The sequence below is a fragment of the Toxoplasma gondii genome, chromosome XI (genome assembly GCF_000006565.2).
Source record: "Toxoplasma gondii ME49 chromosome XI, whole genome shotgun sequence".
Classification (NCBI taxonomy): domain Eukaryota; phylum Apicomplexa; class Conoidasida; order Eucoccidiorida; family Sarcocystidae; genus Toxoplasma; species Toxoplasma gondii.
In genome coordinates, this window is record NC_031479.1 from 5,548,092 (window position 1) to 5,571,279 (window position 23,188).

The 23,188-nt window shown below is 51.4% G+C and overlaps 2 protein-coding genes across 2 annotated transcripts in view; one reads left to right on the top strand and one right to left on the bottom strand.

The window, feature by feature from the left end:
• TGME49_316730 (Sma protein) overlaps positions 1 to 4,515 on the top strand; it is a 30,324-nt gene extending 25,809 nt beyond the window's left edge. The window contains exons 27-31 of the mRNA XM_018782912.1: positions 793 to 1,064; positions 1,479 to 1,568; positions 2,194 to 2,284; positions 2,928 to 3,091; positions 3,597 to 4,515. Of these exons, the coding sequence (XP_018635282.1) occupies positions 793 to 1,064; positions 1,479 to 1,568; positions 2,194 to 2,284; positions 2,928 to 3,091; positions 3,597 to 3,671 (692 nt within the window). The 3' untranslated portion in view covers positions 3,672 to 4,515. The remainder of the gene's footprint in view (positions 1 to 792; positions 1,065 to 1,478; positions 1,569 to 2,193; positions 2,285 to 2,927; positions 3,092 to 3,596) is intronic.
• Positions 4,516 to 6,611: 2,096 nt separating this feature from the next.
• TGME49_316750 (DEAD/DEAH box helicase domain-containing protein) lies at positions 6,612 to 23,146 on the bottom strand. Its single transcript, XM_018782913.1, has 16 exons — positions 21,375 to 23,146; positions 20,318 to 20,838; positions 19,057 to 19,279; positions 18,075 to 18,460; positions 17,139 to 17,508; positions 15,561 to 15,960; positions 14,595 to 15,057; positions 13,583 to 13,924; positions 12,460 to 12,961; positions 11,663 to 12,088; positions 11,121 to 11,488; positions 10,699 to 10,785; positions 9,523 to 10,372; positions 8,539 to 8,625; positions 7,603 to 7,697; positions 6,612 to 6,987 (listed from the first exon to the last, which is right to left on the bottom strand). The coding sequence occupies exons 1-16, from the start codon at positions 22,077 to 22,079 to the stop codon at positions 6,837 to 6,839; spliced, it is 5,976 nt and encodes a 1,991-aa protein (XP_018635281.1). The 5' UTR covers positions 22,080 to 23,146; the 3' UTR covers positions 6,612 to 6,836.
• Between the last annotated feature and the right edge of the window lie 42 nt (positions 23,147 to 23,188).

Below are 23,188 nucleotides of genomic sequence, written 5' to 3' on the forward strand. Positions count from 1 at the left end.
GGCCTGAAGAGGAGACTCGACTGAGCCGCGACTCTTGTAGAGACATCCTCATGGAGACGGTCCTGTCTCAGAAGAGTCGCTTCCTCGGAATGTTCCTTCCTGTCCTCGCGGGGACGCACAAGTATTGCACATTGTCACTTTGCATCCTTTTGCGCGGAGCTGTCGGAGCAGCGAAGAGGGATGTCTCTCCTCTTTCGTATGAACGCTCTCCAGGTTCTCGAACCTGAATCGACCCCACCACGAAGAGGAACTGTAGAGGGAGCTCCACTTAACTCTTTGTGCAAAAGAAATGAAAAATTGCAGACACAGATCCCTGTTCCTCTTCGTCAAAGAAGATCCTCTGGCGCTTCTCTTTCCTCCTGCTCTTCCAGTGGCTACGACTCCTACGTTGTCTGCCTCCTGTTCTCTATATGTGTATGTTGAATATGTATATTTATGCATGCGTGCATTCGTCCACATTAATATATGCTTCATATTTGCGCGCATTTGTCGGTGCGGCAGAGTTTCTCACGTCGTTTCCTGTGCGAGTGTCTCCGTACTTTGCGTTCGCTCTCTCTACGAGAGTGTGGAGCGTTACGTCCAAAAGTGAAGACTTCGCGGCACAGCGAGACTGAAGTCTCTGCCCGCGAGTCGAAACAGGCAGCACAGAGGGACCCCTGCTGAATCGATACCGTGAAGGAAGAAGAGAGAAGGATGCTTGGGGTCCCCCAAGCTTGTAAAGAAGAGACAAGTGGCGGCTTCTCCGGCTCAGATGTAGATGAACGCGAATTGCAAAGTTCACTGTTTTTCCAGGATACACTCCGGCGCCTAGAGAGGAAGACACAGAAGCTTTGCTGCAGGACTTGTTGCTGGCGCCGACGGAAGGAGCCGATGAGTTTGACGCGTACGACGGAGGCGTGGATGTCGCTGCTCTCGGCCTAACGGGAAGCAAGCCAGGAGATAAGCCGAGGGTCGCGCGAGTGAAGCCTCAAGAAGGCTTCCAAGGAGATTACGGCGCCGGATACGGTGGCACTGCCAGCTTGGAAATGCAGCAGCAGATTTCGCAGGAGACCCCCCAGGAACAGGTGAGACCTGGGTCAAGACGGAGAGAGAGGGAAGCAAAAGAGAGACACGAAGAGAGGAAGAAGAGAGGGAAGAAAAGAAGAACCGCGAGGGAGAGGGAAGAAGAGAAAAGACTTGGATGGTGGCGATGAAGAATAAGCAACGGGAGACGACAGGTTGTGAGAAGAAGAATGCAAGCAGACTGTGGGGGGTCGGTGGCGTCAAACAGTCGACTCTCAAAAGGTTGAAGAAAGGACAGGAAGCTGAGGTCGAGCAGGAGGGCGTGTGGAGAGATCAAGGCGGAATCAAGACGGGTGCGACAACGGAGAAACTGAAAGGAGATAAAAGAAAAGCGCGAGAGTCGAGGACACCAACGCGACTTTCCACGCGCTTCTCAGTCGCGTCTCGCAGGTTGTCTTTTACTCTCCCTTCGGCAGATTCGGGCACCCACTGAATGGATCCGGCCCTCTCCGACAGGGCACTACGCCGCTGACCAAGTGGCGAAGTGGAAATGGTACTACCGCATGGTGAGTTGTTTGTCTCTTTGCTCGTGTCTTTCTTCGGACTCCGACTCCGATCTCTCTTGCGAGCCGGCTCGCTTTCTTCACTGTGCGTTTGTGAACCTAGTTCAGCATGAAAGACAAATCCCTTTGCATAGAAGTTCGAACTGATCAATGCTGCAAAATGATCAGAAGAACTGAGGTTCTCCGTGAAACGCGTGCCGAAAGTGGAGCCACCAGCCAACGTGGAGGCGGTCACGAAAGCAAAAGGGCAAGCTCCGATCCAGGAATCCCTCTCGCTCCTTGTCCTCAGCCGCCTTGTCGTGCGTTCCTGCTCCTCTCTCCAAAGCCGGCGCTGTCGCGTTTTTTTCATTTTTATTGTGTGTCCGAAAGACGTAATTTTCTACAGTCAGTGGCACAGCAGTCTTCCATCTCACGATGACGTTGTCGATGCAGGCGCCATAAACGGAGTTTTCTTGTGCATTTCCTTAACTGTCGTTTGTTTAACTCCACTTCGAGGAGTGCAGCCGGGACTGCGTTTCGTCTCTGAACAACTAATATCAATCCAGACCTGTGCATCTTAAATCCGAATCAGATCACTTCTGTCTTGGCTTCTGTGCTCGTGCCTTCATTCTCCTCTCTCTCTCTGTAGGAAGAAGTTTACTACATCTGGCAACAAGTCAATTTCCCTGTGCGCAACAACCATGTCTTCTGCGGCTTCCCCGTCCACTTCTCCTCCTCCGGTAAGACTCAAAAAACATGCAGATGTCCGTTTCAGTCCTATTCCTCCCCCCGTCTTGCTTCGTCTATATTCACACATACACATCTGCATATATACGTGTGTCTATACCTATATACATATATATACCTATATACATATATATATATATATATATGTATATATATGTATATATGTTCGGGCATGCATGCGCTTCTGGACAGTGTTGCCTGTGTATGTGTACCACGAGTGCATATCTGTGCGTCTAAGCTTGTGTACAGGAAGAATGGAAGATGCATCTCTTCAGGTGTGTGCTGCCGCGATTGCCCTTGTCGCCCAGTGTTTCGTTTGGGTCGAATGCGTTCAAGGGATTACGGTTTCGACAGTGACTGTGTCGGCTTCGAGAAAGGAAGACGTCTGGGCCAGGTCGTGAACAACGTCCGTGTTTCTCTCCTTCCCCGTACAGACTTTCCTGCGAGTGTCAAATGCGCGTCCGCTTGCTAGGTTTGAGGAGCCTCCTGCGTCTTCCGCGGTGACTGCAGACGTTTCTCCCTTGTTTCTTCATTCCTCCACATGCTTTCAGTGAGAGCTCAGAGTGTCAGCAGCGACGAGCTGTACAGAAGCGTGAGACCGTATTTGAGGCGAGTTTCTCGGCTTTCTTCCTGCAGATGTGAACGACATTCGAAGTTACCTCGGCGGCGCCAGACGCTTCCGAAAACTCCTCGACATTCCGGTCGACAACATTGTCTACGCTATCACGGCTAAGTGTTTCCCCCTCATGGGCGGAGTCATTAGCACATGGCTTTTCTTCGGTGCAGAGGTTCCGTTGATTGTAAGCTCTCAGGCGAACCTGCTGAGCGAAAAGAGATGCACTCGACATACTCAACAGTCTTCTTCGCCTCTTCACAGCTCCTCCCAAACAACTCGTTCAGACTTTCTGTTCATCTACAGAGATACACCACTATATACATATGTATATATATATATATATAGACATATATGCAAATATGTCTAGATATTTGTAGGCCTCTTTATGTAGATGGGCATCAAGGTAGAGTGACGTTGATGTAGACCTATGCGAGTCGCATTTCGTCGAGTTGCGTGTATGCTGAAATGATGTGAGATGAAAGAAATGCAAGAGTTGCATTTCGCCTTCTTCCTCCGTAAGCCGGTGCATGCCTTACATACATCCATACGTATATATATTTATATATATATATTTATATTGATTATATAGGCACTGATGTTTTTCTTTGAGTTCCCATCCCAGTTGGAGTGTCCATGGTTTTACACAGTGCGCGTGAGTTGACGGTGCGGTGACTGTTTTTTCTTTGCAGAGCAACCAAGAGCGAGAAAGGCGCATGAAGCGAACGAAAAAGCCGAAGCATGTGAAACGTCCTGACGACAGTTGAGTCTCTCGCTGTCGTGCCTCCGTTGTTTGCCTTCTCAACCGCGTTCGCCGCTCCAAGCTCCGAGTTCTCGAGCTGGGACGCCGTCTGCAGAAAAGTCTGGCAGTTCCAGAAAAAACATTTCCGCCTCAACCACAAACTCCTTCTGGAACTACGGGCATCCACGCAGGGAATAAATATATAAATATACATATAAATATGTATGTATATAAATATATGTATATATGTATATATATGCATATATATGTTTGTGTAAGTAAGTGTGCGCACATGAAGCTGTATGTATCAGTAGGTATTTGTATGCTTGTATATTTGTATGTCGAGATGCAAGTTTTCTGCCAGTGGGAAGAAGCTGCCTCGATTCAGGCAAAGCGGCGGCGTGCTTTCCATCGCGCGTTTTTGCGAAGTTTTTCTCTCAAGCTTTTTGCATGCACAGCGACTGCGCAGTCTTCACGCAGTCGTGGAGGCTCGGGAGCGAGAGTCGGCGCACAGTGGTCCTTTCGCTCCTTTGCCGCCTGGTTTTCTCCTGTACAGATTCGCTGCCGCTCACTGCGGAGGCGCACAAAGAGAGAGCTGAGGTTTCATGAATTTTTTCTCAAGTGCGACTTGTCCAACGCAGGTCGAAAGACATGCTTTCACTCCTGTTGACTTCTTACAGAAAGAAGACGTCTTGTTCGTATGAGAATCCGGCCTCGCAGAAGCAGTATCCTGCTTTTCTTCTCTCACTCTCCTGGCACAAAAAGCGCGTCCTCCACGATCGTCCCTGCGGTCTTCGTGGATGTACGCGCGCCCCGGGAGGCAGAGACAGCGTCACCTGGAAAGAGAGCAGACTTCAGAGAACTACCAGCGCGTTCCATGTACGCTTTAGAGAAAGCCGACGAACGCACCATTCTCCCCGTAAACGTCCAGAACAATCTCAAACGCAGAGGCACAGCCGCCTCCCTATGCGTGTCACAGAACACTGGAAAACAGTCCTTTTCGCATGCGTCTGAAATGCCGTTGATAGACTTTCAACTTATCCCCAGGCTCCTCCCGTTGTGTGCGTCAGTCCGCATTTTAAAACAGGAGCCCCGAGACAGTTCTTTCCCTCCCCCCATGGAGCGAATGCTCCTCTCTCTCCTCACAGGAATTCTTTATGACAGAGGTCTGTCGCTATAGCCACAACCATGCGTACTAGTCGCGAAACAACACCCTTCCCGGGGTATCTCATATCACGGTTTCAGGTCTTTTTGCTCCGAATGTCCACCCTGACTTCAACGAAATTCAGCAAAATGCTACAGCGTCAATCTCTGTACACAGCGCTTGGCTGCGGTTCTCTCGCAGACCACTGATATTTCGAATGTGCCGTTTGCGGCAAAGTACTTGGGCGACAGTTACCAAGTGCCTGAGCTGGAACTGCACGTCGAAGACTCTCAGTCCTATTGAATTGGAATTTGATCAAATGAGTAAACCTCTACTTTTGGTTGTCGTGTATTATTTCTCCCTCATGTTTATAGTTTCGATAGCCACCGTATCTCTGTCTTCACACTGCATGGTCACATCACTGTGTCGCTGTCGACAGAGGAAACAGGTGAGCCGGACTCAGTTTCAGGAGTTGTCTCCTTCCTGCGGACTTCCAGCTTTCGAGAGTTTCGTTGGCCAGTGACACACTCCGAAAACCTGAGTCTGTGGAACTCTTTTTATTGCTCACGCTCCGGCGCTACGCTTCCTACTCTTGGAAACGAACGCCGTCGGAGCATGCACCACCCGAACCCCACCGTGGTGCTCATTCTCTTCCTACATTTTTTGAACGCTAGTAACTGCACGAGACGTTTGGAAGAAGGTCTCACGCCTGGACCGGCAGTATTTAATTGGAATGGAGAGAGAACTCTTTTGTCGAAGGAAACGCTTCGTGAACGAATCATATCCCTGTTTCCTGCAACAGATGCTGGCAGGAGTTTCCTCTGTATTTCTTGGCAACCAAAGAAGCAGAAAACTCTCCGGAACTTTTACGGGGCAATCTGTTTGTTGGAGGTTCTCTCTAAGTCTTTACCCTGCGAAAGACGCGTTTTTGCCACCTGAAAATCCTTTCGTGACTAAGGAGAAGCTGTCCGAGTTCCGTTGTGTTGTCCGTGACAGGTTTTCTCTCCGAGACGACTATCGCAATAAGAGGACAGGTCCGTTCATATCAGCATCTGAGCTGTTCCTCACACCTGAGTCGCGCCGCGTTTCGGCGCCTCGAGTGCACCAGTGTGCATGCGTCTCGCGAAACCTCAGAAACTGTGCATGCGTCTCGCAACCGACCTGAAAAAAGAGCGGCTGAAAACGCGTCAAACGCCAGGTTGCTTTTTTTCCGCCGCACTTCACGAGGAAATTCACCGTGCGTCAGCCGCATGCACAAACGCTCGTGGGAGGCCTCCGCCTACCCATTCGAGCCAGAGAACGGAGTGCCGCATGCATGAGAAAGAGGCCTTCTCTTCTTTACTGAGAAACGCCCACAGTTTCCGGTGATATTCTTCTCTGGGAGGTCTCTTTGACGCAACAAATCGTCTACGCAGGTGTCTTAAATGCACTCTGAGATACCTCCGTTCTTCTTCCCTGTCTTAAGAAGAGTCACAAGGACTAAAGACAGACACAGTTGTTGGACTAGGAACCTCGGAAGGCACATGAGCCCCCTTCTTGTTCGCTTCCCTCCTCCAACTTGTTCTCTGCACTATGCCCATGCCTTCATCTATCCGTCACCAGACACAACCCATATATATATATATATATATCTATGTATACATATAGATATGTGTGTGTACCTATCACAGCTGCGGACGCAAAAATACATTTCTACATATACAGACATGACTATCCTTGTGCATATCAATACGCCTACAGAGAGCGAGATAGAGAGATATACACGTATACATAGACGCACACACACATGCACACACACACATATATAATTATATGTTTATATAGATATACATATATATATATATACGATAAAGCTTATTTGATTAACATAACAACATAGAAGCTTAAGCTGCATTACGTTTAAACTTCACACTGGATACGTTTGACTGTTAAGTTACTGCTGACCATGGGAGCGAAGATAATCGAATATGTACCTCCGTTCATGGAAATCAAAGCAGCTTTCACACGATCTCTAGGGCCTACATAAACATGTATGCGTGAAGGAGTTTAGGTCGGTAGGATGTAGTTATTGGGTCCTTGTTTGCCAAGCAGAAGAAGAAGATTCCGAAGGAGTTGGCTCAGCATCTCGGCCGCAGGATCGCGGCCGTATGCGTGCAGAAGCGCCGCTTGGATTTCTTGCAGAGCGGAGGCGAGTCGCCTGTACAACGAACGTCACAGGAGAGAAGCTGAAATGCATTTTAGGCAGCTGGCGAAAGTGTGATAGACGCTGAGGCATCTCGATTCATCCGCATGCAGTTCAAACCGCGCTCGCTTTGACTTCTGCAGCGGCCGTGTGGGCGCGGGAACTTGCTTTGATCACTACACTCAGGATTTTGCTGGGGGCATCACGTGAGCGCTGGATTCCTGCAGCTTCCACATGTCTTGGTTTACCGGAGCAGCATTATATTGTGCAGAGGGCAACGGAAACGAGCTAGAAGGACTGGACGAAGAGCGGAGAAACGCTGCAGCAAACGGGGGAAACGCCTCTTTCGAGGAGTACACTTCTCTACATACATAAATGCATCTGTACATATGTGTATGCTTGCACATAGAGATATATAGAGACATATATGGTATTATGTGATACGAGTGAGACCTTTGGAATTTATGATTGAGGCACTTACAGGAACAAACGTTCTGCTCCCATTAGAACTCTTGCTATGTCAAGATAGCTATGAAAGAGAACTGAACTTTTCGTTGCGCGTTCCCGACCAGCATGTCGACGGCCGAACCGCGTTTTTCAGTTTCTCCATGGAAACGTTTTTGCTCTCACCGAAGTGTGAACGAGATCGGATGTGCGAGATCTGCGCCTCCCTCTTTTTCCCCGACGGCCTGTCGCTTCGTCCATCGATACACGTCACGCATAGCCTAGATAAAGCAAGAGGCAACGAAAAAATCGACAACGACAGAGTCTTCCGAGAAACAGAGGTCGCAGGGACTGTATGGTAACGACCATGAAGCACGAAGACTTGCAGAGGTCTTCTGCAGGAGGCGTTCTGATGTCTCGACCTGGCATCAGTGGCGTCTAGAGGAAACCGATTACCCCATTCTGAAGTGGATTTTTGTGCTATTTCCCAAACACCACAAATCTTTGATTACCGCAGTTCGAACGAGCGACATGCATGAAAAAATGGCAAAAGCGAAGAATGCCCGTAGAACGCGGAGAAAGACAACAGCGAAGGCGGACATTCAGATTCCTTGGAAACACAAATACGTCTCCCTCTGAGATTCAAGCAGATCGTGACACACCAATACCTATGGAGATACATATTTTGAGATAAATATATTCAAGCGTAATATTCGATTTACTTATATATATGTATATATATATATATATGTATATACATGTTTATGCCGTCGCGGTTGGGATCGTAGGGTCACTCTTTTGCACCCAACGCTGTCTGCAGTCGTGTGCTCGCGAAGGAAATCGATATCGATATCCTATTTCCTGAAAGAATTCGAGAGGTCCTTCCCTTGACCTGGGGTCCATACAGAGAGCGAATTTCGAGCTTCTTTCGTCAGGGCACTTGCGTCTCGGGAAAACGCAGAAAATCTCTCGATACGATGAAATGGATCTCAAGGAAACCATCGCAAGACGAGATGTTCAGAAACCGGAGAGAGTGCTGGAAAAAGAACGGCGAAAGAACCAGAACGGCGTGCGCAAGCCGAGAAGACGGCAGAGAAGAAAACGCTCGACAGAGATCCGTACCTGCCTGTCGACGAAGGCAACTTTTTCAACGACGGATCTGCCGGCGCGTTGTCTCCGCAGCGCAGCCACAATCGGCACTGCTGCATTCTTCGGAAAAAAAAGAAAAAACTTTGAAAAGAAACCTTGACGCAAGCGTACATGTAACTATTCATCCCATCACATCTAGACCAACTAGCATCGACACTTAAATATATATATATATATGCATACCTGCATATTTGTCTATATCTGCCTATGTCTAGCCATCTCGATCTATCCACACCTGTCCATGCCTGTTGATGCCCAACTATACCTCTTGAATTATATATATATATATATATATATATATATATTTGTATATATGTATATAGATAGGTGTGTAATTGGCCAGGGACACAATCCTTTTCCTTCTCTTGGCAGCAATGTGCGGGTCTCCCCTTTTCTTGTGCCTCGTCACTTCTGCCAAGTCCCCTGTGTTCTGTTCGCTTCGGCGAATGCGTTTCGAGTGAGATTTCCTTTGAACGAATCAGTCGAGTTGAGACACTCGGTTCAGGTGCAACTCACGCGTTCCTCGCTGGAACAGCCTTGTGCGTCCTCGAGTTGTCTTCCTCTGTCTTCCTCTCTAGTTTAGTTTTTTTTTATTTTCTCTTCCTGTCTGCCCCTGTCAGGGAGCCGCCAACTGCTTTCGCTGACCCGCGCTACCACCGTACCGTCTGCTTCTCTCACGACGCCGAATCTGCAGCGGCCCGAGATGTCTCTTTCATTGTCTCTCTGTCTTTTCGTTACTTCTCTTTTTCTGTAACCGTCGCTCATTTCTGCTCTGTCTCTCTTCCGTCTGTCTCTCTTCCGTCTGTCTCTCTTCGTCTGTCTCCCGGTGTTCTCGTTCGCTCTCTTCCTCTGGCTGTTCTCCCTGTCCCTCGTTCCGTGTCTCTGTATCCCTTTGTCGCCGTCGGTTGTCTGTCTGCTTTTCGGTTGACCGCTCGCCTTTGCTTCGGTCGTCCTTGCCTGGATGATTTTCGAAGCGATGTCCATGTCGTGTGCCTCTTCGAGAATCGCTTCCTGCGTCTCCGTGTGTTTGCCGACTAGCGCGTTTTTCTTCTCCGCCCCCCGCAGTTCGCCGCATGCGCTCCTCTCTGCTTTCCACGAGTCGCTCTCGTCGACAACGGCGACTCTCTCTCGTCCGTCCCCACAGAGTCCTGCGAAAAGGGTGAGGAGAAGCGCCTCGTCGACGCAGTCGGGCAGAAAAAACGAGGTGCCTTTCGCCTCCTCCTTCTCTTCTTCGCGCTCAGGTTTCTGAAACTCCGCCCAAGTTCCTCTTGCCCTGCCGCCGCCAGTGCCTTCTGGCGACACACCAGCCAAGCCCTCTGTTGTCCGCTCTGGCTCTGTCTCCGCCGACCTCCGTTCGCTTCTTCTCTCTTTCTCTCCCTCTTCTTCTCCTTCCTCCCCGAGCCTGGCGTCGCCGCCTTTTCTCGAAGAACAAGGACGCCCAGGACCGAAAGCGTCTCCCCTGGAACGAGAGAGAGAAGAAAGCTCCCGTCCGTCCGCGAGCAGCCGAGAAGAGAGACGCCGGTGCATGCAGTCGAGAATCTCTGCCGTCACCAGCGAGCGCTCCTCGAAAAAGAACAAGTACCCGGCAAGCAGCCCTTTGCGTGTGGTATGCAAGAAAGGCGAAGCGGATCCTTTCGTCCGGAACAGAGTCCGCCGCGAAAAGTTCTCTTGAACGCGAAGGAAGTTCAGAGACAGCAGCGCAGCCTCCATACTACGCACCCGCTCGAAGTCCGCCGTTGGCGCAAGCGCCCTGAGACGCTCCAGACGCGGAAGGACTCGCGACGAGAGAAAAACGAATTCGCAGAATCTACGCAAACACCGCCGAGCAGAGACAAGTTCGCAGAGTCGGCCGGAAAGGAAGGCAACGATCGGGACGTCGGAGGAAAGAGACGTTCGCGAGGGAAACGCAGTCTTCAGAAGACGAGAGCGACTGAAGAAAAACAAGTTTTTCAGGCGAGAAAACGAAGAAGGAAAGGCGAGGAAAAAGGAAACGCGGTGTCTGGAGCGCGAAGCATCGAGCAAACCTGGTGTGTGTTCCTTTTCCTGCGCTCTCGAGGACTTCTGTCCTCCCTTGAACAGTTTCAGCAAAGCCGAAACAACAAAGTGCAACTCGCAGACTGCGAGGAAACTCACTTCTCCTGTTGGCTCGGATGCTTCTCCTGCTTTCTGAATGCCGCCCGCGTCGCCTGCTCCAGTTTCTCCTTCGCACTCCGCAATTTGCTGAAAACGAAACACTGCAGGTTCTCGGCTTCTTGGGATCGAACCGCCCTGAGGCTCCTCCGCCATGTGTGGGAACGCGTGGACCGCGTACGTACAGCGGGGAGGCAACGTGACTAGTCATTCGCAAAGAAGGCCGACTCAGAAGCGAAACGCGTCTTTTATTTCTGTGCTTTTCCTGTTCCTTCCCTGGACTGCTCGCGTCGCGAGCGCGAGAGACGACGGAAGCCGAGGCGGCGCCCCGTCGCCAACACTGGATCTTTCAGGAAGAGTTGCCTTCACCTTCCACTTCTTTTCTTGTGGCTCTAGTAGCGACATGAAACGTAGACACAACTTACCGGTGAAGCAGATGGACGCATGCATCGGTTCGCGCCGTTTCCAGCAAGGGAATGAACGGGACTCCTGTCTCTCCCTCGTGGAGGCCAAGGACCCCACACCCGCACTCCTCCCTCTTTCTTCTCTCTTGCGTTCTCCCTCGACCGTTCTCCTCTCTCCCTCTGGAATCGGCTCTCTCCTCCCCAGCTTCCGCCGCCGTCCCTTGAGAGGCCGACGACGTAAACGGGGAAGAAGACCAGGCAGAAGCAGAAGAGGAAGAAGAAGAAGAGCAAGCGGTTCGCAAGGCTTCTGCCATGGAGACAAAGAGAGCGACTCGGTCTTCTTCTTTGCGGAGATCGAGAGTAGGGTGACTGCGGAGGTTCACATGAACCTGCATGGAAGATTCAGAACGGCGCAACCAACAAGAACTCGCCCTTCCTCAGAATGCGTCGTTTCCTTCCTCGCTCTGTTCCCCGACTCCCTCCTCTGTTTCCTCCTCCTTCCCGGCTTCGCTTCACCTCCTCACGTTCACCGTTTCTCCTCGTTTCTCTCTTTCATTTCTCACCTGCGAAATCGCCTGAACGCACTCGGTGGAGAACGGGAACACTGCGAGCTCGACTGCTTCGTCCGCGCGTTTCTCTTCTCGCTCTTCCTCTCTCTTCTTCTCTCTTCTTCGCTTCTTCCTCTCGAGATCGCGCCTCCCCAGGCGCTCAGCCCAAAGCTTCGTTGCCTCTTCGGCTGCTGCGACAACCCACTCAGTGCACCTTTCGACCTCTTCTTCTGCCATCTGCTTCGTTTCTCCCGGCACAAGCTCAGGCACAAGGCGCCGAATCCACCTCTCTTGTCGGTCTCCTTCTTCGTCTCCCCCGCCTTCTTTGCAAGCAGAGGCGGCGCGCGGACGGAACGGCTGGGGAGTGAGGGGGAATTTCGTCGAGCCCAGACGGCGTGTGAAGACGCATGCAACGAGGCAGTCGAGGAAAACTTGCGTCCTCTGAGAAGAACAAAGCAAGACACTGCTTTGTTCATTTCGAGTACCAGGCGACAGCCGCACAGCTTTAACGTATATGCGCCGGAGGAGACCATTGAAATGCATGGAGAGATCTCCAGGAAGAACAAATGACGCTTGCTTAATCGCGATCGACCGGAACTATGCAAGAATACACACACAGAGATACGCAGGCAACGTCTATGACCAAATACTGATAGAGATTGGTCGAAACGATGCAGGAATGCAGATGGGAGGGGGCGGGCAATACCGCTGAATGCAGATAGAAACGAAAAACACAAGTACCTACTCGGTGACCGAGATTGCGTACGCACATTTGCAAGTGTGTGAGTCTCTGAAAGAGAGGACGTTTTTACCTGTTTTTTCCCTTGAGGGTGGCGATCAGATCCTGCCGAGGACTTCTTCAAAGGCGTAACGCCGAGAATCAGCCCCCATCCCCAGCAGCGTCGCCTCGCTTCTGCTTTTTCCGTGAAGCAAGAGAGGTAAGCGGCTGCTCCTCTCCGTTCTTTCTGCCCGCCGAAGGAAAGTGGAGAAGACAACGGCACACCTTGAGGAGAACCTTCGGAAAGAGAACTTCCAGAAACCGAGCCTTGAGAAAGGAGAGCGATTCGTGCAGGAGCGTCGCGCAGGAGCGCGAGAGAGGCTCCACCGTGGGCGTCCTCCTCGCTCGCAGAAGCCCACTGAGAAGTCGGAAACTGGAGAGGTGATGCCTTGTCTTCTCTCTCTCCACGAAATCGTCTTCTCCTTTCGAATGGGCGGGCATCCACAGTCTCAACGAGAAGCACAACCGCCCCCGGGTGCAGGTACGCGAGGTAGGAGTCTGAGAAAGCAGCCTGCAGACTCCGGTGCAGCTTCCACCTGAAGCCAAGCAGCGCAGGCACTCATCGAACCTTGAGCGTCGAGTCTTCTGTCTCTGTCAGATGCTCCAGAGCGCAGCCAAGGTGTGGAACTGCTTCTGGAGGATCTCCCAAGAAGTTTCTTTCCTTGAAAAAGAAGACGGGTGTCCGCTGCTTGAGTTTAGCTCCCCTCTGCTGCGGCTCGGTCCCTTGGTGACTGCCGACGTCTTTTATGAAAAAAGGAACGTGTTTCCAAAGACTCATGCATGCAGAAAACGAAGATCCTCAGTCCACACCAACGCCATCCTTCCCAGAGTCATGCTGCGACAACGGAAGACACTCCACATCTTAACAGACAAAAACTCCGCTCTAAATAGATACCGATGTAGATTTAGATAGAGAAAATAGAGATAGATAGAGACAGATAGACAGAGGAAGGAATACAGTCACATACACAGAAAATTCGGTCGGTGGGCATAGAGATCGATGTAGATAGACATCGACGTGTATCTGTTTTTGCGTGTATGTTTTTTAAACAGTTTCCAAAACAGGAAACCAACTCGTTTCGTTTGCCCTGTGGCATGATCTTGCCCCCAGCGAGAAGTCGCAGGGGGGGGTTTGAACGGTCTCCCCGTCTCCTCACCGATAGTGCCTGTATTTTTCTACGAGACGCATGCAGCGCGCTGCCTGCTTTTTCCACCGCGCTAAGGAACTGGAAGAGGCAGAAATGTTTGGGCTCTCTGTGTCTCCCGTTCTCCTCTCTTTGTTTCTCTCCACATTCTCTCCGCCTTCGTCACCGCTGTATGCATCGCTCCCGCGATCTGTCTCTTCTCCCTCTGTGTCTCTTCTGTCTCCTCTTCTCGCTCTTCTTCCTGCGCTTTCCCTGTCTCCTTTTGCTCTCCCCGGGCGCAGTGAAAAGGCGGAGGGAAGGGCTCGCAGCCAGCGTTTCTGGAGTTCAGTTTCGCGCTGAACGAAAGGTAAGTTCCTGCAAACGCGTGCAGAGAGGGACAAGAAAGAGAGAGAGGTCAAACGGTAGGAAAGCAGGAGAGAGGTTGACGAAGAGAGGAAAGCAAGAGAGACAAATAACCACAGGAAAGGAAGGAAGGGCAGAGATAAATAAAGCGGGAGGCAGAAGTATAGGAAGACGAAAGACAAGCAGCAGCCATCGGGGCGCATCAAGGGGGCTCTCCCGCAAGATGGAGCTCACAAGAAACGCGACAAGGAACAAGAGAGGGAAGCTGGAAAAGAAAGGGAGAGGACGCATCCACCACTAACAGCAAAGGGGGACAAGGAGGAACAGGAAGGAAGAGAAACAAGCGAACGACACAAAGAAACGCGGAAGAAGCGTCAGCCGTGGTCTCCGCGCGCCGAGGACGGCTGGCCCTCGTGGACATTCAAAAACGAAGTCTTGCTGATGAGGAAAAACGAGAAACCCGTTCTTCTAACATGGTTCAGATTGCTGCAAGCTTGATCCTGAGTCCGCGCAAGCGTTCTGCTGACATCAAGGAGAAATTCGATCCGAAAAACAACGCCCTTTAATCACTAAACATGCGCGCAAGTGGGCAAGCACCAACGGGTTGCAGAGAGGCTAGGAAACGAGACGCGGGTGTTTTCGTCTCCAAGGAAGAGAAATGGACATCTTTGCCTGTTCTCACATGGAAATGGAGAAGAAACGAAAAGAGCTGAGAAGCAAATCGTTAACGACTCTGCCGCAAGAAAAAGGTCTCGCTTTCTTGAAGTTCCTCCGTCTCCTGGCAAACTCTTCATTCGCTTCCTCATGTCTCACTCTCGATACCCTTTCCTCGGCATTCCTCTGTTCACCGTCTGCTTCCTCTTCTTCTCTATTTTGCTCGCCTGTCTCTTCCTCTATCCCTTGTTTTCTCTCGTGCTCTTCCTTTTCTTCTCTCTCTTCTGTTTTCTCTTCTTCTTCGTCTGTGGTCCTTTCAGGATTGTTGCGGCTGAGGAGAAGGAGGAGAGTTTGGAAGGAGATGTTCAGCTGGCTATGGAGAGACTCCGTCGGGAGGCCGCAAGACGAGAGAGAAGCAGTGGGCGAAAAGAAGAGAGTTTCGATGGACGCCGGAGGAGGCGCTGGGGAAGGGAGAAGAAGAATCACGGTTCCTGCGAAGGTGCAAAGAGAAGTAGACTCAACCGCATGCAGACCTCGCCTTCTGTGTGTAGGTCCCCTTGACTCAGCGAAAGACGGGAGATCACCAACGCGCCGCGACCCTTTCTCGTCGATTCACCATTTCTTTGTTCCACCGATTTTCTCTTTCTTCCTCAGCCGGTCCATCGACGCCAGTCTCCATGTTCTTCGTTTGCATCTAGTTTTTCAGCGCGAACGCGTTGCCGTCCGTCGATTCTTCTTCGCACTTCTCCAAGGCTGTCGCCTCGCGCTTTTCTCTTTTATCGCTCTGGAGTTTCTGTTTCTCACGTCCTGGCGTCTCCGTTCCTTCCCTCCGGTTTCCTCGGCTCTCCCATACAATGCGTTCCTTCTCTCCTTTGTGTCTCCCCGGTCTGTCCCCCTTTCCTCGCCTCGCTTCCTTGCGCTTCTTTTCCCTGTCCGCGTTAGTTCCCTCGCTTCTCTTTCGGTCGCCGTCTCCTTCTTCTCGACTCTCACCCACCTTTCTGGTCAACGCCTCGGCGGCCGGCCCTGCCAGCCATCTGCTCAAACTCTGCCCGCGAGAGCAGCCGCCATGCGATGTCTCCTCTGTCTCCTGTCTCCCCGTCTCCTCCCCACAGGCTCCGTCGGTCTCCTGCTCCCCAGTCCCTTCGCATCCAGGGCGCCTCTTCACCCTCCGTCTCCTTCGGCGAAGCGCAGAACCACGCATCCTCCAGCAGGAGAGACTCTTCACTCGCGAGACAAGAAGAAGAGGCCGGCCGCGCGATCCCCAATCTTCTGCTTCCTTCGGCTGCAGTCGAGTCGACAGGTTTGAACAGCGAGGAGAAAATGACAGCTTTGGCAGGAAGATTCACCCCCACGGAGAAGGTCTCGGTGCACACTGTCACCCGAAGAAGTCCGCGCTGAGCAACGCACAGGGAGAGCGACACCAAGACGCAAAACGTCATAGTTGTACCAAAAAGCAGAAACCATGAGAGATCTGGAAATCCATGAAACATAGAAACCCACAGAAACGCAGAACTCCGTCGTTGCTTACCACAGCCCCCAATCGATGAAAACATACACTTTGCATGTACAGATGTCCCGGTAACGAATGAGGATCGATAAGGTCCATTTCGACCAGCTGAATTCGCCATCTTTGGAGAGAAAGGTCTGACTAGACCTGAGAAGCGCCCGAATCTTGCATGCGTTCGTTGCATGCAGCTCCTTGTCTCGATACAGCCTCCGGTTATTATAAGCTACACACAACCCAGTTCGTTATCGAAGAAACAGAGACTCTGCAGGGCACGAGATCTGCGGTATGACGCTGTTTGTCCCCACATTTTCTGGATGCCGCACAAATACACCATTGAGGGAACCTCGTCCTCTCTCTTCGACCGTTGCACTTGGCTCAGAGAGAGGCCTACTCCCTGCGCGATGGCATGCTCCCCCCGATAGCACCTCTGAAAACTCGTCTTTCATCACCTTGACCCCGCTCGCTTCTGTGGAATGAATACGCAGTCGCGCGAGGCGCCCTTTGACTTAGCTTCGTCTGAGGGTCCCGCGATTGCATGCGCCTTCGAAAGACCTGAGTTTTCTGTCTCTCATACCTCAAGTCGTACTACTCGGTGTCTGAACAGCGATAGCTCGGTTGTGCGTGACTCGACTCTTTAGAACGGTGATCGCATTCTTGACGACGCGTTAGTTCTAAATGTACGCAAAGCAACGATCCTAAAGTTGAAGAGGAACTCGAGTCCCATCAGTTCTCTTCGTCAGTTGCGACTTCAGTCAACCGATCCAAAGAACGTCTGGCAGTCGAGAGATACACGTCTGCATGTGAATTTACACCATTTATCATGCACTCTACCTCCTGGTGCACCTTGTGTTATATCTCGTGTGTGTGTGTATATTTACTTTTATACATGCTGCGGCTTAAGGTCACATCCCTTTGGGCGTCGATGTCGAGAGTCCTTGCACAAAGCTGCATTGCTTCGTCCTTGGACGAGGCGTTCTTTGCATGAAGCACAGCAGGTACTGTCACATTCGGCTTTTTGGTTCGTATCTGTTTCTGCGTTTACTTCTGGACTGCATGCAGCCTTACTTCAAACGCTTTCTCGACCAACTCCTTGACCGGCGGCAAGAGCCCCGCGTGGTGGACGCCGATGCCTCGCAGGAACAAAGGCTTCAGAGTCTCCAGCTGGCGCTGCGCGTCTGCGTTTTCTCTTCTCCTCAACTCCTCTTCGCCTTCCGGCGGAATAAAAGACTCTGCATCTTCTTCTTCGCGAAACGTCCCAAGGAGCGACCCTCTGCGCGGCCAGCCGGACACTCCCGCCTCAGCTGCGGTGTACATACACCCCAACTGGTGCCGCGCTATCAGCGGCGTGAGGATGCCAATGAGAGGCAGGAGACGCTCTGCAATCGCCAGACACTGTCTCCGAGAAAAGCAGAACACGAGGGCGGGGAGGAGACTCCTGAAAAGACAGAGACACACAGGCTCGCTGCACACCGCATCGATCGCCTAGTTCAGAAAAGTGAAAGTACTGGATTGCATTCACTCGAATGTATGCAGTTTACTGGTGAGAGTGTAACTGGAGAGCTGTACCTGCCCTGATTAAAGAACCACACAGTCGCAGACAAAGACAAGATCCGTAGGATTGCATGTGAATTTGCAACAAAGACCATACTTTATACCACAAGTTGTATCGTCTGTTGCATCCCATGAATATATTGATGCCGCCAAACGGAGTGGATTCTGTATTCTACGGTATGTTCTGTAGCTCTCATGTGAACAGCGAGACAAAAACAAGACTCAGCTGCTAGGACTTTGATGACCACCCGTGTGTTTGAAATCATGAGCTCTGAGAGAGGAGTCCTTCCAAGTCTTCTCTGAAGCAGTTTAACCACTCCAGTTGGACTCGCAAATCGCAAACCGAGGGTCTTTGTTGCTCGGATTTAGGTTCTCCTGCGTTACCATGGGCTCACAAACACCCGTGTCAATGTAGCATTTACCTGATCAACTAAACGCCCTATGTCTCACCTGTCTATGCATGCGCGAACAGCCTGGACGACAGTGTGGTAAGAAGTCTGCGGGAAAGGCGCTACTTCGTCTCTGAGTTTCTCCCGCGATGTCCTTCCTCGAGCAGCTTCCTCTGCGCCTCGCGAATAAGCATACCAATCAAACGCCCCGAGCCTGGTCCTCTCTTCGCCTTCCTCTGTCCGACAGAGACTTTCATTCGTTTTTCCTCCGTCTCTGTTTGTCACTGCGTCTTCTTCGGAACCTACGCACGCCGGTGCTCGCCTTGTTTCCGAGTTCGAGTGTACGGACAGCGGCCACAGCGTAGGAGGCGCCTCCCCCGAAGAATCGAAAAGCGCGAAAAAATCGAGCGGCACCACGCGCCGTTTCGTCCCGATGAGGTGGAGTGGCTGAAAGAAAAAACAAGAAACTCAAAAGAAAGATTGCTTCGCGTTGTCACCAGTGGGGGAAAGAAGGACTGCGGTTCCATTCTTGATTGTCTGTGTCTGCCGGATCGAATTCCGACGTATTTCGCACAGCCGTATCAAGTGTAGTACGCAGCGGAAGGTATCCGGCTTATATTCGGGGAGTCCCGTTTCTTGCACGCGCGTGGTGTTGGCATGACGAACGTCAGAAGAGAGTCCAGCGAAATGCAGTTTCGGGCGTTTGACCCTTATAGAAACAGCGCGGATATGGAGACAGAAACGACGAGCAAGCAGAGGGAAGAAGAAGAAGAAGAAGAAGAAGAAGAAGAAGAAGAAGAAGAAGAAGAAGAAGAAGAAGAAGAAGAAGAAGAAGAAGAAGAAGAAGAAGAAGAAGAAGAAGAAGAAGAAGAAGAAGAAGAAGAAGAAGAAGAAGAAGAAGAAGAAGAAGAAAACGCCGGGACAGGAGCACAAGACAGGGAGGAAAAGGAACAACGAAGAATCGAAGACGAGACAGAATGAAGAGAAAGAGAGACCAAGGGCTACTGCGAATGCGCGAGACTCTCTCATACGGAAAAACTCACCTGCCGAAACGTCAGCGAGAACCATGAAGCGAAGCTCGTGGGTTGTTCGAGAGAAGCAGAGAGGAAAACAAATTGAAGAGAAGAGACACCTGAAATGTTTCCTTGGGCCTGTCGAAGGAGGAGCAGAAGTTCCTCCCAAACAGTGCCGCGTCTCGCGTCCGCGAAGAAGTGAAATTCGTCGATGATCACGAGTTTCAGGCAACGAAAAAAATCAAAGTCCCCACTGAGGAAGACAACACAGAAGAGAAAGAGGAAGAGAAGGTAGAACGTCCGTTTCCAGTTGCTGATTCTAGGGAAGCGAAAGATGAGAAACTCATCCTTTCCTCAACTCCACACTACAGTAAAGGGAAGACAAAGAGAAACCTACATTCTGGATTCCCCACTATACGCCAAAGAAGAAAAGGGAGATGGCCTTTCCTTCTTCCGGAGCACATTAAGCGCAGAAAGAGCAAGCGGGACCCTCGACAGGCAGCACGGTCAGCCGGATGTTGACCATTCACCTTGACAGATCGGACTTCCTTTTAAAGAAAGAAACTGACGTCGAGGCGAGTCTGCCAGCCGCGCCACAAACTGGATTATGAACTGACACGAACATTCCGCAGACGCCCTGCAAGGTCTGCTGCGTCCGCGCAAGTTGAGACGAAAAACAAAATGTAGGGAGAAAGACGGCATGTAAAGGAACCAAAGGGAGAGAAGAAGAGAGATAGAGAAGAACAAAGCTAGGGACGGAGAGAGCTACAGATGGAGAAGCAAGTTGGAAGATCGCATCAAGAGACAGAGAGCGGCATAACGAGCAACAGCGACCGAGAGCGAGACAAGGCGAAAAAAGTGAAGGCGACGACCTTAGACAGAGCCTGACAGAAAGACGAACTCTCCCACCCGGTGCCTGGCACGAAGAAACGCCCACGAGAAGAGACGCGCCCGCGTCATTATTGTTCCCGAAGCGCAAGCAGCTGTTTCACGAAGGACATGGCGTTGCTCTCAGAGGGAGTTCTGAAAGGACTTCAGAGGTCGCCTGTTTGGCGGGGCTTCACTTGCTGAGAAAAACGAATGGCCTCTCGAATGAAACGAAACCGGGCAGCATGCGGTGGCGACTGCCCCCACGATCCAAGATCGCTTGCGGTCTGCGCGACCAACATTTGAAGCGCATTATCACCCGTGGAATCGAGTTGGTATTCAAACACCGACGACTACGCACTCTGTCTGCATGCAAAAGTCGTGAAACGCATTGGTTTTCCGATGGCGGTCTGTACACGCTCACCCAGACTGTTTCAGGAGACGGTTGCGAATGATTTCCGTCGTGGCGATCACGATGTGTGGCTTGGCGCGCATGTTCTTTATCTCGTCGCCCGTCAAGAGGCCAACTGTCGCGACCTCGCGAAACGTCTCCGTCAGCTCTCGGTATTTCTGATTGCTCAGCGCCTTGACCGGAGACAGATACAGTACACACGGTGCAGGCGACGCAGAGGCAGCGAGAGACGACGACGAAGAAGAAGACGAAGAAGACGAAGAAGAAGAAGACGAAGAAGAAGAAGAAGAAGAAGCCCGGCGGAGCGTCAGGAAGGCGGCAAGATTCGCCACGAGGCTCTTCCCTGCAGATGTGTGAGCGGAGACGAAGGCCGACTCTCCTCGTAGGGCTGCGCATGCACCGACAATTTGAAAGGCGTCCAGCTGGTGTGGGGAGAAAGCCAAGAGATGTCCTACATCGTCTTCCGAGGCCAGAGGCGAGAGCGACGGTGGACAAAACCTTCCGCTCTGGCGCTTCTCCAGAGTGGCTTTCAACTAGGCGGGCAATGGAACAAAGCAACAGGCAGGCGCACAGACAGCTCTCATGACAATGCGTCGTCACAGATGTCTGCGAATGCGTCAACAGCTGCACACAGCCTCATCTTTACGTAAGAAATACAAATATATGTATACAACGCTTACGCAGAAGTAACTATGCATCAGCACGTATGCACACAAACGGTCATGGATATATATATATATATATATATACATACATACATATATATATATATATATATATTCATGTATATATAACAACATAAATGCACACAGATGTATATGTAGAAGGAACAATAAATATATATATATATATATATATATATGAGCATATATGGGCATACATGTGTCTGCATGAATACATACATATATGCGAGTGTGTGTCTCTTCGGAACAACGGCTACATGCAGAGGCAGCGTGTATAAAAAGCGAAATTGGCTGTTGCTTAGATCTCGCTGGCTCGCGAGATGCGCTTCAGTTGAAATTTCTGATTCCGCAAGACCTCATCCACCTTTTCACCTGCCCACACTCACCCGAAGGAAATCTCTGGCCGCAGAGGCGTCTGGCTGCCCAGCGGAGGCGAGGCGGGTGCATGCGTGGGTGGAGTTACCAGAGTCAGGATATTTTTCGAGGAGGACAGAAAGGAGCGAAGAGCCAGCAGGAGTTTCTTCGCGATGGGGAGACCGGAGCCGCAACAGGCGAGACGCGGCTGGAGAAGACCCTGCAGCGAGCAAGACGCGCGGCGCCTTCTTCCCTCTCCTCGCACATGCACCAGTGGAGAGCCCAAGAGGTTGGAGAGAGGGGGAAGCGATCGGAGAAGGCGGTGAAGAGGAGCAGACACTGTGGAGAGAAGGCGACCGATGGGAGGGTGAGAGAGAGTAGACAGACGCAGGCGACGACGGAGAAGAATCGGAAGCAGAGGGCGAGAGCGACGCTGTACAGGACGAACGAGACGGAGAAGACCGAGCCGCCGAAAGACAGGAGCGAGACAGAGAAGAAGGCGAAGACGGAGAAGAAGAAAGAGAAGAAAGAGAAGAAAGAGAGGGAGACCGGGAAGGGATGGAGACGACAGAATTTGAAGAAGGCGAGTCAGACCGTTCTACAGAGACAGTTGGCGACCTCTGATGCATGCGTCGGCAGTCGAGTCTCGAGGCGTCGCGAGAAAACCGATTTTCTCTCTTCGGTTCTCTCTCACGTCTTGCGGCCCTCATTGCGGCTTTTCCTTCGACTTCCTCCATGTTGGTGGAAGAAACTCCGCGGCGCGAAGCGAAAGGAAATCACTACCGCGAACGGCGGACGACGCTCATGGCCAACAGAACGTGTAGGACAAGCGAAAACAAAGTCGAAGCAGAAATGAGCTCTTCGGGATGGCCTGCATCGTTTCAAAGTCGAAGACCGCTTCTGCGGTGCAGCAGAGGCGAGAGAAGGCTCGAACTGGGGAAAGAGTGGAGAGACAAGAGGAACGAAGGGGAAGAAATGTAGACGAGAAGAGAGGAGACGTGAGCGCCGACAAGCAGAGAGCAGAGACGGTCCAGCCGCGTAGCTTCGCTGCTTCAAAAGACGTTGGACGTACGAGAAGAGAGCATGCAGAGAAGACCCACTCAGATGGAGACAAAAGCGAGTGCACATCCTCTTTGCAAAGCCGGCACTGACAGCATCTCGCATCTTCTGCACATACCACCGGAACCAGATATTCGAAAAACGACTCGACAAGAGATCCACCGTGTGAGATTTTTCTCTTCTCTTCTCAGAAGATCCGTGGCTCTAGCTGCAGGGCAGAGGCTTGACTGCAGGTTCGCGACTTGTCGGCATTTTCAATGGGAGCTGCGGCGACGAAAACAAAAACTGGGTTCGGAGACTTAAAGTCTGGCCAAATGTTTCGTCTTTGCTTGAGTTTTCCACCCGCGAGACAGAGAGGCAAAGCCTGGCGGTAGAAAACACAGACCACCGACAGAGACTTGCCGGCCGCTGTGCTTGTACTTCGCACTAGACAAAGGCGGAAGAACTCCGCCGGCGTTACTGCCACGAATGTGTTCGTCTCAAAGAAAATAAGGGAGGAAGTAAAACAGATCTTCTCCAGATTTTCTCGAGCGCCCAGAGGAACCCGGTGCGGTCTGCATGCAAGCTGAACAGGAAAGTCGCGTTTGTCGGTGTGTCGGCGCGGAAGTCTTGCAGTCTCATGACGCCAAGAGGAAGCTGCGAAAGCTGACAGACTCAGAGGCTCATAACCTTCGAAGGAACGGCACGCAAACCGGAAGAAATAAAGTAAAAAGGAAGGTCCTGGCCGGCTAGCGCATGCACCGCCACAAAAGCGCATGCAAACTGCTTTCACGATGTGCCGAGTTGG

Coding starts and splice junctions, on each gene's coding strand:
- TGME49_316750 (XM_018782913.1), bottom strand. CDS start 22,079: ATGGAGGAAGTCGAAGGAAAAGCCGCAATGAGGGCCGCAAGACGTGAG. Junction 18,461..19,056: donor TCTCGCTGACGTTTCGGCAG/GTGAGTTTTTCC, acceptor TTTTTCTTTCAG/CCACTCCACCTCATCGGGAC. Junction 12,962..13,582: donor GAAAAATACAGGCACTATCG/GTGAGGAGACGG, acceptor GCTTGGCTTCAG/GTGGAAGCTGCACCGGAGTC.